This window comes from Canis aureus, chromosome 13 (assembly GCF_053574225.1).
Source record: "Canis aureus isolate CA01 chromosome 13, VMU_Caureus_v.1.0, whole genome shotgun sequence".
NCBI lineage: Eukaryota > Metazoa > Chordata > Mammalia > Carnivora > Canidae > Canis > Canis aureus.
In genome coordinates this window covers 51,398,805-51,416,004 of record NC_135623.1, presented here as the reverse complement: position 1 = coordinate 51,416,004, position 17,200 = coordinate 51,398,805, and the positions used below count along the sequence as shown (strand labels likewise).

The 17,200-nt window shown below is 38.9% G+C and overlaps 1 protein-coding gene and 1 long non-coding RNA gene across 18 annotated transcripts in view; one reads left to right on the top strand and one right to left on the bottom strand.

Annotated features, from left to right (window-relative positions):
- Positions 1-17,200, top strand: part of SLC10A7 (solute carrier family 10 member 7) — a 243,748-nt gene that overhangs the window by 171,435 nt on the left and 55,113 nt on the right. For 12 of the 17 annotated variants that reach the window (XR_013350937.1, XR_013350934.1, XR_013350935.1 and 9 more), the window contains one exon: positions 4,329-4,364. Coding sequence is in view for 11 of the 17 variants with exons in the window: in XM_077846252.1 (XP_077702378.1) it covers positions 4,329-4,364 (36 nt within the window). In the remaining 6 variants the exon portion in view is untranslated. Of the gene's footprint in view, positions 1-4,328; positions 4,365-16,904; positions 17,025-17,200 lie in introns of those variants that run through there. The other 5 variants (XM_077846256.1, XM_077846260.1, XR_013350936.1 and 2 more) reach the window with 4 other exon arrangements.
- Positions 12,997-17,200, bottom strand: part of LOC144282499 (uncharacterized) — a 78,406-nt gene continuing 74,202 nt past the window's right edge. The window contains exon 8 of the long non-coding RNA XR_013350944.1: positions 12,997-13,767. This is a non-coding gene — a long non-coding RNA (uncharacterized LOC144282499). The remainder of the gene's footprint in view (positions 13,768-17,200) is intronic.

The window sequence follows — 17,200 nt, the reverse complement described above, 5'->3', positions numbered from 1 at the left end:
TTACTGTGAAATAGCTTCATCCAGGTCAGTGTGTACTTTCAGAACAAGAACATTGCCTCTCTGTGTGTTCTCTGGCGAAAGCACAGCCATCATTGCCTTACCTCACTGGTGAGCAAGTGAGGGAGACAGAGGGGTCACACTTCAGATGAGTGTCTGTCATTCTGTAAAAATTAAGTCACTGCCTTTTAATTAGAAAGTAAAAAGCACTTTTTCCAAAACTTAACAATTCAATATCCTAGAGAGAGACACCCTAAGAAGTCAATTTTGGCTTCTTTGTGATCACAATAGTTGTTGCAGCAAAACCTTTTGATAACATTTTCTATTTAAAAAAAAAACCAATAATCCACTTAAGTTTTGCCTTTTTAACTAATATTACTGCTCAGAGAGGTGCATTTACAGTGTTGTTGTTGTTTTTTGGAGGTTTTTTCTTGGCTTGTATTATAAGTTACTAAATCTCTGCGTCTGAGATTTCACACTTTTTTTTTCCTTCCCACTAAAGCCATGGAAATATAATCACCCAGTCATTCACATCAGAGGTGTAAATGGCTTTTCTGAAGGTTTTTTAAAGCCAATCAAAGTTAGTCACTTTGTGACTTGACTTCTTCAGGTGTTGCAATCAGAAAGCTTAACACAGCATCCCAATTGCAAGGATGCTAAAACTATGTCTTGACCTTGAATCTGCAAGCAGAGGGGTAACATCTGCTAGAAGTGCTCATCCACCACCTCTTTGATTTTATCCATTTGCATAGGATTTACTGGGGAAAGAGAAAAGAGACAATCAAATTGAGCCTTCTATATACCCAAGAGAAAAAAACATGTTTATTTGACTTTCCAGCTCCCAGTGATTGTTGCTGTTACAGTTTACATTTTCAGCCCACGCTTTTTACCATTGATATTTGTAAAAACCTGACTTTAAAAAAATGTATCAACCATGTCACACAAAGGCTGATTTCTCAATTTGTTTCATGTCATCAAAAAGACATACTGATTTGAAGCTTCTCTCAGGTTTACTCTTAAAATGTAACCCTGAGGAAACAGGGTAAGACTGCAAAGATTTTATTTACACTGTTCAGGCTCACAGGCTGTGTAGTCAGGGAGATAGAGATTGAATTCCTCTTCTTACCTTGGTATCTCTGAGACTCAGTTTCCTTCTGTACAAGATGGGGATAATAAATCTACCTCCCTCATAGTGTTGTGAGAGTTTCATAAGATAACATTCATGAAGTCCTTAGCATATCATCGATGTGAGATAAGCACTTCATAAATGTTGGCTTTTATGTAATATTTTGACAATTATTATAATGACTTCACTAAAGCTTGTGGTGTTCTTGTCAGGATTAATGACATTGTGACTGACTCACTTCCTAATACAGTTGGAAAACAGATTTTAGCACTATATAACAATTCATTCTTAGTTAATGAAGTTGAATAAACATTTCTGAGAAAATAAAAAGGAATCTTGAATCCAGAATTAAAAAATTTATCCTATTTGCTAGGAAATTTTTAATATTTTAGGAATGAATATCATTAAGACTTTGGAAGAACTGCAAGGAAACTATTGTGTGTTGGTAACTATATACTTGAAAATTCAGGCAGGAAAACCTGCAGATAATAGTGCTCTGCCTTCCAAAGCAAAGTCATCTCTAAGAATTGGTTATCACTGGGGCACCTGGGTAGCTCAGTTTCTGAGCATCTGCCTTTGGCTCAGGTCATGATCCCATGGTCCTGGGATCAAGTCCTGCATCGGGCTCCCTGCAGGGAACCTGCTTCTCCCTCTGCCTGTGTCTCTGCCTCTCTCTCTCTGTGTTTCATGAATAACTAAAAAATCTTAAAAAACGAATTGGTTATCACCTTGAGACCAAGATCATACAGCAACTAATCCCTACATATATGTCCAAAGCAGAACTCTGTAGAAACTATACTGGTTGTTGAAACCTGCCATCCAGGACCAGTAGCATAGTGGAGTCAGCTCTGGATTTGGAGTTGGGCAAAAGCAGACTCAAATCTAGGTTTTGCCTTTGCCATTTATTTGCTGTGTGACTGGGCAGTTTGCTTGGCTTTTCTGAATGCCCATTTCCGCATCTATAAAATGGGTCTATTATGTAACCTACTGCCTTCAGTAGGGGAGGGCCAATTTTTAAAATGTGCTGCGTAAAATTGCTGAAGCAAAATACCATTAATAGTCCTGATACTATTACTACTACTGTTAGTATTCTACTATGGCAAAGGAAAATTAGCGGTCACTAGGAAGAGCATGGGTTCCCCTGTACTGTAAGACACCAGTGTGGCTTCACCTCCTCTAATATAAGACAAATGTCCTCTGAGTGGTGACAGTGCTCAACCTCCCTCTGGTTGAAAATTCTTATCCTAGCAAGATACTGTACCTTATTTTCATTAAGTGCTATTAGTGCTGTTGATGTTTCATAATTAACATTAATACAAGTTTCTGTTTTCTTTTATTTGGATGTGGGTGAATTATTAGATAACAAAGGTAAAACTGGTTAGCTTGTAAGCTAAGTTTACCAATTTTTTTCTCCATATACTAAATTATTTACCACCTCATCGTACCTTTACTTGACATTCTTCAGGAGTTTGCCATTATTGATAGGATCAACCCCAAACTCCCTCTTCTGACCACGAGGCCCTTGGTCTCTGATGCCTCCACATCATACTTTCTTCCCACCCTGCTCAACTTTGTATAGTTTTGTGAATCCCCTTCCCTCTTACTGGATTATCCTTGTTTTCCTTTCTGCCAGATCTGTTTCCACTAATTCTTCTAATTAATGGAACAGTGGCTGGCATATAAATGGACATTCAATAAATGTTTAAACAAATTGACTTGAAATCAGGTGACTCCCACATTGACTGAAACAGACAGATATTTTCATTTCCACATGGCCTTGTGAAGTTTGGAATTCCTCCTAAAGTATGAATATATTCCATGTCATTGAGGGACTGTAGCTCTTAAAAATTACTTTGGCATTTTGCACATTTAACTCTCCTAAATGTGCTGATGAGAACCTGCTTCATAGACCCCAGTGGAGTTGATAAACCACAACACATATTTTAATAAACAGATTAAAAATACAACACTTAAAGTGTTGTATTCGTTACTGCCAACTGCAAAAGTTTGCACAAGAAAGAAGCATTTATTCTATTATTTAACAATAAAGCGAGCTCGTGTGTGAATCTTTGTATGTGGTATATGTCTAAGAAAATCAGAGTGGCAATGTTCATATGAGGTAACCAGTCCCTCTTGCGATACATTCAAAAGAATATTTAGTTACTGTAATGACAAAAAGATTTCATATAAATACCAAAAGGACTTTTTCCCAAATGTAGTGAAGTGGTCCCACTCCTAGATCCTGGGCACAGTATCGTCTCTATCTCTTTCTCTCTCACTCACATGCAATACACACACACACACACACACACACACACACATACACACACAGATTCTTTGGGATTTTAAAGTTCCAAGTAGAATTCATTAATAAAAATATGAAACACTTCTCTTGTAGAAATCATAATGAAGTGTTGAGAGATAAAGGAAGAAGTAAGAGGGGCGAATAATCATCTGCTGCTCTAAAACTGAAACCTGTCATGTTAACTCCCAACTCAAACACCTAGTTTTAAAGATTTCCCTTCAAAAAACCTAAAAGCTTGTATCCTGCCTCATTGACAACAGCCTCAAACTGTTTCCTGTCATTGCAGAAAACAAATCTTTTGCTCCTTTCTGCCTAGGGGAGGCAGAGGGACTGAGGTGCTCCTATGTGGCTGAATTAGATGAAAGACTTGCCTTCCACCATGGAGACATGGAGTCTAATCAAGTAAAATGAGTTTTGAGATCCCAGCTCATTTCCTAGGGGAGATCGGTTCACATTACAAAATCACGACATCTCATTCATCACAACTGACGTGGTCTTTGCTCAGGAGAGGACCCCAACTGGGACTGAGCCACCTGTCTTCTCTTGAAAGGGGGCACTTTATCCAAGTTAGAGTTGAAAGTCTTGGAGTGAGAAGGCTTGCCAGCTTCACCCGAGTGATACATATGCAACACGGAAGGCAACTTATGTTTTAAAAAGGGCAGACGAGTTTAAGGAAGATTGGTGGTTGTACTTTCAATGATACTAAACACAATAATTGTGATAGAGAGGCTAAGGCTTTCTAAAGACCCAAGACTGGGGCTCCCTGTCTTTATCTCCTCGATTTTATTAAACAGAAGTGAGAAGGATCAACATTTCCATGAATCAGAGTTTAGAATGGCAAAGAAAGTGTCCTGCTTTCTAGGCTGATAAAATGATCATCGTCTCTTTTATTTCTTTCAGGGCATCATTATAACACCCCTGCTACTGCTGCTTTTTGTGAGTATTTTGATGTTGTCTTTACTATCTTTTATTAAAAGCCATCTACAACCCTTTGAGAAAGGGCATTAGAATAAAAATTGAAATTTGAATCTTTTTGCTACCATTTGTATCATAGTTTGAACTGTTCTTCCAGTTGAACTGTACAGAATAATAACATGTCGACACAAAGGATCTCTATGGTCTCATGATCCAAGGATGGCATCAGAGCCCAGTTATTAGGCCTCTGACTCCTGGTTAAGTCATTAATTATTACAAATTAATGACCTGAGATATAGGTCACAGATATATGCTTGCTCTTTTCTCATTAGTAAAACTAAAGTGATTGCTAGTGACCCAGTGTTTGACAGCAAGTGCCTTGGACCAGGGGACCCGGGAAAGCTTAAGTTCCAAGGCTGGTAGTAACTGGCTTCCTTATTCTGGGGAATGCTGCCTCAATTTTTCCATCTATAGAATGGGAAACAATAACACCTATCCAGTTGTCTGCCAGGGATAATAAAATGTGCTTCAGAAATAGAAAATACCAGCTACTGGTTAACTAAACAAAAATTGTTCTGAAAATAAGAACTGCTAATTAACTGTCTTATTTCTTTTGGTGCTGAGCATATGAGGAATTAGATGAAAGATTATAATAGAAATTAATGTTATCTCATGCTGAGAAAAGCGTATGTAATCATGAATGATACCTAAAATATTTTATGAACTGTGCATTTTTCATACACAACATTTCCCAAATATAAATCATTCCACTCATCACTGAAATGGAGTTGGGGATCATTTCTCGGAGTGAAATGTAGCTGTTTGACTAGCACTATTTGTCAGTGAATTAAAACTATAGGGAAAATTTATTTAATTATAGTGTAATTACCCAAGTTGGAATTCAATTAGAGTAATAGTGTGAGGGACTTCATTTCTTACAAGCTGTGCAGGAAGTGGAGAGGGAGAGATGCCCTCCTAAACAGTTGGATTCTGCATCTTTCATGAAAGACATTACCTTCAAGTAATAAACCTCCGCTTCTCCATCCCATCTTGAAATGCTGGCTCCATGCCGACAAGGTTAAGAAGAGTCAAATCATCAGATCACTTCGCTCAGCATAACAAACCTAATTAATGTGGATGCTACCAATTCAGAATTCGCAGTGAGTTGCATTAATACAGTGAATATTGATTTGCATTCATTGGGAAGAAAAGTCTTCGTATGCGCCTAACTGCTCACTCGATGTGAGGAACTGGGATCACCCCCTCCGCGTTCTCTCCGAGACCCTGGATCATGATTTCTGAGGGATAGCCACTCACAACAGGCACAGGATGTAGGCCCTTCTGAGGTCCCCACTTGCAGTGGGTCAGAAGACGGGTGGAAAACACAACAAATGGCTCTGTAGTGCAGGTTTTCTCTGCTGCAGAAGAGTGACGTCTTGTACTCATGTGACTCTTCAGACAAGCTAGGGAGAAGCCACAGCCACAGCTATGGGGCTGAAACCTAGGATAGCACTTTTGAGTATCTCAGAGACTGGAATCTCTCAGACCCTGTTTCAGCTCATGACTGCAGAACCACACGAGTTCTTTTCTCCTTCTCCTGCCCATTTCCAGCCATAACAAGAAATGTTCTCAGCTCATTAACATTATGACATCACACCGTTGCAAGCTTTCCCCTATTCTTAGACCCGTAGGCTGGTAGCTTTAGTTGGTTCAACATTTTAAAATAATCAGAAAGGATGAATACCTACCATTTACATTGACGTGGATGGAACTGGAGGGTATTATGCTGAGTGAAATAAGTCAATTGGAGAAAGATAATTATCATATGGTTTCATTCATTTGTGGAGTATTAGAAATAGTGAAAGGGGACTCTAAGGGAAAGGAAGGAAACTGAGTGGGGAACCATTAGAGAGGAAAATAAACCATTAGAGACTCCTAACTCCGGGAAACAAAGGGGTTGTAGAAGGGGAGGTGGGTGGGGGGATGGGGTAACTGGGTGATGGGCATTAAGGAGGGCACGTGATATGATGAGCACTGGGGTGTTATACTATATATTGGCAAATTGAATATAAATAAAATTTAAATAAATAAATAAATAAATAAATAAATAAATAAATAAATAAATAAAGGAGCTACAAGAGTGAAAGAGACCCCAAGACCCTCAACTTCAAAATTTAATGCTTCTCCTCTGAGCTAAGCTGTCTCAAGAGGTTCAATGACGTCATCACACGACATTAACAGACAAGTTTGTGTTACATAACCTTAAATCACATGCACAGTATAGAACACTTTTTGTCTATTAGGGTTGTCATGCATTCTACAAATAAAGGTCGTTGCTTAAACACTTGAATTACTGGGCTTCATTTACTGAGTAGGACAAATATCTGAGCGACTTAAATTGGAACACATTCTGTAAAAGATGTAATGTTTTCTTATCAGCACCCCCGTTATGGGTTGATTTGTGTCCTCCAAAAAAAAATTATGTTGAAATTCTAACCCCTACTACATCGGAATGTGACCTTATTTAAAAATAGGATCATTGCTGTTATAATTATTTAAGATGAAGTTCTACTAGTGCAGGTTGGGTGCTTAATCCAATCCTAGTGTCCTAACAAGAAGACGAGTCAGTCACAGAGGGAGAAATGGCAAGTCATGATGAGACAGGTAGTAGAGTGATGGCAGGTATCACAGCTGGAAGAGAGAAGGAGGGATTCTCCCCTATAGACTTCAGAGGCAGCACAGCCTTACTTGATTTCAGACTTATAGCTTCCAGAACTGAGAAACAATCGATTTGTTTTTTAAGCCACCCAGTTTGTGGTATTTTGTTAAAGAAGATGAGGAAACATACAACCCTGGAAAATTGAATTGTTTCTTTAAAATCATATCTTGAAAATGGACATTTCTAAATGTCCAGATGCAGTAGCTAGTAAAGGCCTTGTTTACTGATGGAATTTTCAGGTCTCTGTATTTTTTACCTCTCCTCAGAATGTCCCCCTTCACCATCTTGCTCCAACTGAAACCTGTCCCCTGAGTCAAGTTTCTGCCGCAGGTGTCTTTCATATCACTGAGCCTTGAAGTGGGGCAAGCTGTCTTCCTTGCACCTCATTACCAATTCCAGATCATTTCCTGTGCCTTCTCCATAAAATATTCTCATTCCTTTAAAAGTTATGCCAATATGTGTATATCATATCACCTGCTACCCCTTCTTGCTGGAATTATCAGTAGAACTCTAGGTCACTCTCTGAGTCCAAAAAATGTTAGCACCTCCCCATTGTCTTCTTTTTTAATCGTATACATAGATTAATTCTTTATATTTTTCAGTATTCACATAATTTATCTTCCTAATATCCTGGCCTTTAAAGAGCCAAAGAGTCAAGAGCCTTCTTGTCTCTTCTCCACTAAGAATGCCTTCCACTTCATCTCAGCCAGTCACCCTTATAGACAGACACTTGACTTTATTACTACTGATAACAGCATCCTTTCATACTCCTTTTCATATGTCTTCTGTTACCAACAGCTCCTATCTTTGTGACCTATTCTTCAAACTTGCTAGAATGGCCAGTTTATTTTCCTTACCACCTTAACAAAGCCTCTAACCTACTCTACCCTCATGTCCCATCTTACCTAGTCAAGATCTCGTGGTCCGTCATTATAATTATTGTATCGCATACACCATCAGCAACTTTATTCATTTCTTACTGCTTCATATTTGCATAGCAAAGTGCCAGCCCTGCTTAAAGCCAACTCTGTACCTTCCTGCCTGTGTACCTGAACATGGCTGGAACACACACGACCATGCTGACTGGTCTCATTTGAAATTCATGACAATTAACTGTGCACCTAGTGATCCTACTACCATCCCCTAATTAATCCTCATTCTACTCTCTAGAGAACCATTTCATACTTTCTTCTTGCTTCTCAAATTTCTGATTCCTCTTCTCCTTTTTCATCTCATCTGATACAGAAAGGAAATTAGCCAATGAGGAAATTAGAAGCAATCAGAAATTTTATAAGATCTCACTTACCTGCATCTATATTCTTTGCCTTTTCTCCTGTTTCTTTGCCCTCATGTAAGGCCAGTCCCTCCTGTTGCATTATCTCTTATTGCCAACTTAACAATATGATTCACACAGATTTCCCTCTTTCTCCTATATTATCAAATTTTCTGTCTCTGCTGAATCATTTCTATTAACATCAATGTATTCTGTAATATTACATATCTTAAAAATTAAATCTCACCTTATCCCACCTCCATCTCTGTCCTCTGTTTTATGGCAAAATTACTCAAAAAAGTTATTTAGACTTATTCATCATTCATTCAGTAGTAAGTATTGAGTTCTTCCTATATGCCAGGCACTTTGCTGGGTGCCAAGGATATAGCAATGAGCAAAAAGGTACATCTTTGCTGTTGTGGAAGTTATACTAGTAGTAAGAAACAACCAACAAATAAGTAAAAACATAATGTGTAAGATGAGTGATACATACTAAAGAGAAAAATAAAATGAAGGAGGGGAATAAGAAGTGCCAGAATGGGTTAGAGGAGTTAAAATGGCTCTTTTAAATAGGGCAGTCGGGTGGAACTCACTGAGAAAATGATGTTTGAACAAAGATCTAGAGGAGATAAGAGAGACTTCTGATGCCTTCTGATGGTAGAGTATTCCAAGTGGAAGGAATAGCAAGTGGAAAAGTCCTGAGAGTGTGTATGGTGTCCACAAGGAATAGTGAGCAGGCCAGTATGGCTAGAATGCAGTGAGCAAGGAAGAGAATAAATAGAGTTGAAGTCACAGTCATAGCAGGGGCCAAATTATATAAGATCTTGAAGTCCTCTTTTAAGGAATTTGAACTTGAATTTGAGAGAGACAGGAAATCATTAAAAGAGTTTTGATAAGAGAATGGCATGTTCTGGCATACCTTTCCAAAGGATGATTCTGGATGCTGGGTTGAAAATAGCTTTTTGGAGATAATGATGGAGCCAGGAAGACCAATTAGAAAGCTAGAGCAATATCATAGCAAGAGATGGTTTAGCTTGGACCAGGTGGTTGAGTAAATCTGGTGGGAAGTAGAACTTGAAAGAACTGAAAGATTGAATAAAGGTTATGAGGGAACAGAAAAGACAAGGATGACTAAGTCTGTGTAACTGGAAGGATGGAGTTACCATTTACTAAGATAGAGAAGACCATAGGGTTGAGCAGGCTAAAGGAACTCATAAAAAGCTCAGTATTGCACATACTTGGATGAAGATGCCTTTGAGACATCCAAGTAGAAAAGTAAGCAGTTGACTATAGGAGGGGAAGAGGTCTGGATAAGAGATACACATTTGGGAGAGGTCAGCTTAGAAATGGATTAGAAATTAGAATGAGACTAGCAAGAGACAATAGAGAAGAAAAGATATTAGTGGACTGTGTTCTGGGGCATCCTAATATTAAGAACTCCACAAAGACTACCAAGGATATCCAGTTTGCTTAGGAAGAACACCAAGAGATTTTGGTGTCCTAGAAGCTAGCAGAGGATGTGTTTCAAAAGAGGAAATGGTCAACTACTTCAAATGGTGGTAATAGTTCAGATAAAATGAAGTCTGAGAATCAACCACTGATTTCAACAAATGGAAATCACTGGGGACCTAACAATAAGCTATTTCAGCAGAGTTGTGGAGGTAAATACCTGATTAAAGTTCCAGAATGAATGAAAAAGAGTTAAAGACAGTGATAATCATTAATTCTTTGGAGGCATTCTGGTATAAAAGATGCAGAAATGGGACAACAACAAAGTTAACATAGGATCTATTTTTAAGTGGGGAAAACTATTAGGGTATTTGTATTGATGGATTAATTGTTAGAGAAGAAACAATTCATACAGAAAAAAAGAAGGGAGGAGTTTTAGACCCATATCCTTGAATGGGAGAAAGAGGGTGAGCTTTAGATCACAAAGGGAGAGCATGGTCTCCTAAGCACAGATAGTTCATAGTAATAGGAGGGAAGCATGGTATCAGGGCAAAGATGCAAGTAAACTGGTTCATGTAACTATAGGAGCTTGTGTAAGTTCTCTTAATATTGTTTATATTTTCCCAGTGAAATGACAAGTGAAGTTAAGGGTGGAGGACCAAAAAAGGCAAGGAGGTATTGGAGATTTGATGAGGCAAAGATATGAAATAGTTCTGTGGGAGAGTGAATGGATTGGGCAAAGAGTGAGATGCTCTAGCAGCACCAAGAACCATCCTGAGTCTTTGCACTTGGCACTAGCTCAACCTGGATTTCCCTCTCAGATATCCACATGGCTCTCTCCTTCACTTTTATCTCTGGTCTCCAATAAAATGTCATTTTAGGAGAGAATCCTTTCCCAACTATTTTGTGTGGAACAACATACCCTCTATCCACCAATCTCTCCCCACCTATCATGCTCAGTTGTTCCTTTTAGCATTTACTATCACATGGCATCTTAACCATTTGGTAGTCTGTTTATTATCTGCCTTCCCAACTAGAACATAAGCCTCACAAAAAACAGATACTTTGTCTGCTTTGATCACTGCTGTAACCCCAAAGGCCCAAAATAGTGCCTATCCATGGAAGCCACTCAAAAACATTTTTTGAATGGATGATTTGTAAAGGAAAATGTTTCTGTACTCAGAGCACTTCTGACACCAAATGTATGATGTTTCCACACCAAGCAATTCTCCACTTTTCTGCAGATGCCAAATGGGTGTCCTACAGTTTTAACACTGCACAGAGTTAGCATAGAAGGGAAAGGGCTCAATCCCACAAGACAGCCTCCCACTTCAAGCACCAACTGTAAGTAGTGGATTTCCAAGGTACCCACACTTCTCTCTGACTTGGCTTCAACTCAGGGGATCCCATGACCCCCTCCCCAGTTTGATAATTTGCTATTATGGCTCACAGAACCCAGGGAAACATTTACTTGCTATTACCAGATTATTATAAATGATACCATAAAGAATACAAATGAAAAGCCAGATGCAGAGGTACATAGGGCAAAGTCTAGAAAGGTCCCAAGTGCAGGATCTTATGTCCCCAAGCAGCTTGGGGTGTACTAACCCCCTGCATGTGGATGCATTCACCAATCCAGGAAGGCTCTGAACCTCTGTGCCAGGAACTGGGGGCAAAATGCAAATATTGTAGTAAAAGATTTTCCTATCACCCCTATGACTCAGGAAGTTACAGGTTTTGGAAGCTCTGTGCCAGGATGTATATATTTCTTACTGTATGACATCTCAGATGGATGGATGAGTGAATACATCTATCCGAAGAGTTGTGTTAGGACTACTTTTTGTTACATGCTCTAACTTCAGGCACACATTCCTATATTATGAAGCCACTTTGACGGGACTGGCTTCATTTTCCCTCACAGTCTGTGTGTATAAAGGTAGCATGGTATGGTGAGAAGGCATAACATTTTGGTTCAATTTGCAGCCAAAATGTTGTGTAACAGTCGATTTTCCTTAATCCTTCTCAGCTTCAGTTTTTTCCTCTGTAAAATGAGGATTATGATAAGATGAAATGAGTTAATTTATGTGAAAGCATGCTGTAAGCTATAAAGAATCACACAAGTGCTGATTATTTACATTTGACACTTTAAAAAGGAAAACAGAAAATAATCCCAGGAAGAATGTCATGATTCTGCAGAAATGCTTATCTGGGATGCAGCAATAGTCCAGTGAGCCAAGACCTAAATAATGAACTGAGTCTTAAAATTTAAACCTGTAAGATTCCACAATCATTTACAGTCTATAATCTTATAATCTTACATGTAAATAAATCCAGGGTTCACCATGGCTGACAGTAAGAGCAGTAAAGCTTTTCTTGAAATACCACCATTTGCTCCTAAGATTCGAAGTGATTTTAGATATACTACCTCAGTTTTCTTGATAATATACTGCTGATATTGGCAGGGGCAGAAATTATTGTCTTTATGTAATCAGTGGACATGCACCAGTCCATGGAGTTCTATCATAAGGATAAATTAACCCTTGTCCAGCTTTAAAAACTGCACTTATATGTTCATTACTTAGAATCCCATATTAGTTTTCCTTACAAAACAATGTTACAAGTGGTTAGCATCCACTAGATTTGAAGTTCTACTAGGCCAGGAACCAGGCATGCCTTATTCATTAACTCATCTTCAATGCCAAATATTCAATAAATATTTGTTAGAAGGAGGGGAATAGGAAGGTGAGTGAATAGTGAATGATTAGAGTGGTTCAGAAGATAAATGGATGGTTAGGGCAGCCCGGGTGGCTCAGCTTCATTCAGCCCAGGGTGTGATCCTGGAGACCGGGGATGGAGTCCTGCGTTGGGCTCCCTGCATGGAGCCTGCTTCTCCCTCTGCCTGTGTCTCTGCCTCTCTCTCTCTCTCTCTCTCTCTTTCATAAATAAATAAATAAATAAATAAATAAATAAATAAATAAATAAATAGTTAGAAGGTTGGGGTCTCATCCTGATGCATAAAATCTTACCTTGTGTTTGCTATGAAAAAGAATTTATAGTTTTTTTTTCAATAATATTAAGCAAAACATCCATTCTTTTATTCAGTGTTTGCCTACTGTGCACTGTGAATATTACAAAGATCAATCTCACATTGATCCTTCTCTCAAAGAATTTATTTAATAGAGAAAATAGAATATATACATAGATAATTAAAATCTAAGCCAGAAATTATAAGTATCACAAGTATCAAAATATTTCAAAGGAGATTACTAAAATAGAAAATATTTCATTTAATAGAGAGGGAGCGAGGTTATAAAGAATTTTGTACTGAAAGGAAACTTTTTTTCTTTTCTTTTTTTAAAGATTTTATTTGAGAGAGAGAGAGAGAGAGAACACAAGCAGGGAGGAGAGGCAGAGGGTAAGGGTCTGTTTCTCCCTTGCCCTCTGCCTGGGATGATGCAGGGCTCTATCACAGGACCATGGGATTATGACCTGAGCTGAAGGCAGGTCCAACTGAGCCACCCACATGTCCCTGAAAGGAAACTTAATTTGAGGAAAAAGAGAAGGTTAGATGGAAACTTCTGATGTTTCTCAAAGGATCTCCTGCTTACTTCAGATTTTTTCACATGCATGGCTCTGATTCTGTTATGTCTAACAATCACTTAAAAATTTGCCATGTCTTTCCTTTCTTTGATGTGGTTGTTTACCAGCTATTATTCTAGGCTTTGTTCAGCAGGAAGTAATAGAGAATACTGAAGAGAGACTTTAAAGCTGGAACAGTATAGTGTGGTAGTTAAGATGAAGAGGAGAGTGCTGAGGTCAGCACTTAGGCCCTGAGGTCAGCCAGTTCAGGTTTGAAGTCCACGTGAACCATAGTGGGAGAGTCCAGCAGGCAGTATGGAGCTCTTGCTTCTGTGAAATCCTGTTCCCCTGAAGCCTCCTCAGCTGCTGCCCAACATCATCTTCCCAACTACATCTTGCTTACTCTGGGGAATGAAAGTAAACAATGTAAACTTCTTTCTTACTTCCTCTGAAAATTAAGACCAAGGGTGGGGATAACTGGGCTCATGCCACAGAACAAAGCCAATTCAAAGCAGCTGTGATCTATAGAAACTGTATATTAGAGACCACGTTCATGGTCTCAAATTCCAGGAGTCTGTAGACTACCAATGTATTTAAATAAGTATGTTTAGCAGGAGAAGATTAGTGATACTTTGAGCTTGTGCCATTAAAATGCAACAGATCAAGGCCTTGCTTCTACCCTAGCCATAAAGTCATTGAACATTGAGGCCTCTGGAAACATGCAGAGTCCAAACTTTGACCACTGCTGAAAGTCATGTCTTCAGAGTCATAGATCAGACCACCTTCATATGTGGGGATGATCACATCAATACCCTTAGGATATCTGATGAACATTTACCTACATGCTTAACCATTAGGTAGCATGTAAGCACCCTTTAAGTAAGTATCCTATCAATTGATTTTATATGACTTGACTTCTTAGGAATCTGGCCTCTCTCTCTTTTTTTAAAGATTTTATTTGTTTATTTATTTCAGAGACAGAGAGCATGAGTGGGGGTTAGGGTCAGGGAACCTGACGTGGGGCTTCATCCCAGGACCCTGAGATCATGACATGAGCTAAAGGCAGACGCTTAAACAACTGAGCCACCCAGGCACCCGTCCAGTCTATCTTCAAGCAGATGTTTATAAGGCATTATGATAATTTCACACATATATATATACACACATGCACACACACAAACATGGGTGTATACTCACATGCATGCACACTAGGCTCTGTTTCTGAGCTAACTATATATGTTCCATTGATGTGACTATCTCTTCTGTTACTTTCCATTTCAATGGTTCTTAAATTCAAAAGGCTCAAATTTCACACCATATAAGAAACTGTATTTTTCAGGGAGGAGAGGGGGAAATAAGGGGAGAGATAGAATATTTTTTATCAAGTATCTATAATTTGTACTTCATACAAAATCCCATTATTCCCTTTAGACATATTGTCCTCACTTTATATGAGAAAACTTCGATTCAAAGAAGGTTTGTAATTCATTGGAGGCTGTGCAACTAGTAAAGAACACAAGGCACTTTCAGCCAGGTTCTGCGTCCCCTTGAATGTTCTTTTGTAAGTTATGCTTTCAAAGCATGCCTCTTAGGAGACACAGTTTCTTTTAAGACAGACTACCAGCACTCAATTATTATTTCTTGAACATGGATATTTTAGGTAACGTAGGAAAGACAAAAGAGAAGGAGGCATAATTATTGCCTTGAAGAAACTTACGGCTTCTTTGGGTAAACAAGAACCAAGAACTCAGAAGAAACTTAGAGGAAAAAATTAACTGCTAACCTCCACGGTTCCGACTACATGGTTCAAAAGTTCATGTAGGAGAGAGAGCCAGGGTAGGGGAGACCGATCAGTGGCAGCTTTCGAGGCTACAATCATCATTAGTTTCCCTAGTAATTGGCCATCTGTGATAGAAAATTATTGCACTTTTAATCCCATCAATATAAACAGAAACAATGCATATAGCCATTAGTGTCATGTACAATACTCCGATTATTTTTTATAGTATGTTCCTAACGATGGTTGCATAATTGATGGTCACACATGTGGGTGATGCACAAATTGATCAAACATAAAGCACTTTAAGAGAAACTATCCATTTGATTGCCCCAGTTGCTTCACACTGAACCAGTATTTCCACCTTGTGCCCAAGAGTGTTCCTAAAGCGAGTGAAGACAAATCTCCTCCTCTTAAACCTGAGAGTAGCTTCTCTTTGGGCTGCATGTGTAAATCTCTTAGAAATGGTTCTTACACAGAATTTTGTAAAGCAAAATAATCTGTGGAGTCTTTTGTAAATGGTTGCACCAGGACTCCTCCTAGATCTACGGAACCATGATGGACTAGGGGGAGCACCTCATAAGCAATTTTCAAATACTCCAGAAATGACATTGATAAACCCCTTCTCCCTTATCAGGATCGCCGACCCAGAGGGGCCAATGGCACTGCTTGTCTGGGCCTTCTCAAACTTAACTGAAAGGAGGCAGTAGCGTTGGATGAATTCAGCACTGCCCTAGTAAGGCTTTTCCCTTGGCCTTTGGTTTCCACCCCAACACCAGCTGCTGCTGCTGGTGCTCCCTGGGCAGATAGGGTCTGGCCAAGGTGAAAAGGACACCACTTCCTTCATGCCACTCTTGTCTTTTGGTCCCAAGCTTAGAGCACTCTTCTGGGGGAACTTAAATGTCTGCTCTTCTTAAGGGATTTTCTGGCAATAGTAGGCTCTTTGGTTTCTGAACCAAACAGATCGACAAGACCAAATTCTGTGGTCAGGGAATTAGGAGCAAAGTTTGTTCCTAGATGCCTCTGAGTATCTCTCTCTCCAGCCCTCCAAGCCTTAGATCCCCCCCATAGCTTTTTCTCTCTTGGTTATGATAAGCCAATTTACAGTTTATCTGGGCACATTGCACCAAACATCCTGTGTGGTTTGAGTAACCAGAATTTACAATTGCACAGAATTTCCATCAGTTATTGGAAGATAATCTTATGTTTTAAATTAGCATATAACAAAAAGAAATGTTTTACATAATTTTTTTATCTTTGAAAATTAGCAAAAGCCTATTTTATTCTTTACTTCTCAAAGAAAGAAAAATGCCATCTAGATATAAAAAGGCTCATTTCCTCTGCTAAGTATTTATCTTGCATACAGTAACCCAATTTTAGTTTTATACATGCAGCTGAATCGATAAGGCTGTTTAACAATCCTATTTTAATTTTGATAAAAATCGTAGTCATTTTTACATTGAGCCTGTCAGCTAGCGTACATTTAAGTCATTGATTTTGTGTAAGTAATCAATGTAGTTTGCATGTTTCCCTGTGAGAGAAGGGGCAGCAGGAATGAAAGAAAAGCTGAACTATAGTTTCTGGGGAAAGATGGAAATCTAGAAGGATTTGGGAGATTGGGGCCTGGGGACACTCTCCCTTATTCTGTCTGCATGCTTGTCTGTGACAGAAAGGAGACAGGTACTTATAAGTATGTCTGTGTAGGGGTACAAGAAAATTAGAGCCAATAGTTAAGTGAGCCCCCTTCTTTTTCCCTCTCCCCAGGGCTAGGCTCTGCAGACCATGACGAGAAGGTAGAAATTGGGCAGGAAGTGAACAAATCCTACTCTGTATCTGAAGCGGCTTCTTCCTGATTTTCTCACAGATGAGATTTACCATTCATCATTCTACAGTGTAAACTGTAAATATCTATTCTTATATTTTCCCTGAATATAGCACTAATGAAAGCAAAGACCAATCACCAAGGGTGAATTATTTAGTACAATAATGTTTTAATAGCTGAGAGGAAACACGAATAGTAGAGACGCCTGTGGCTAATGGATTTCCCTGGTAGGAGATAA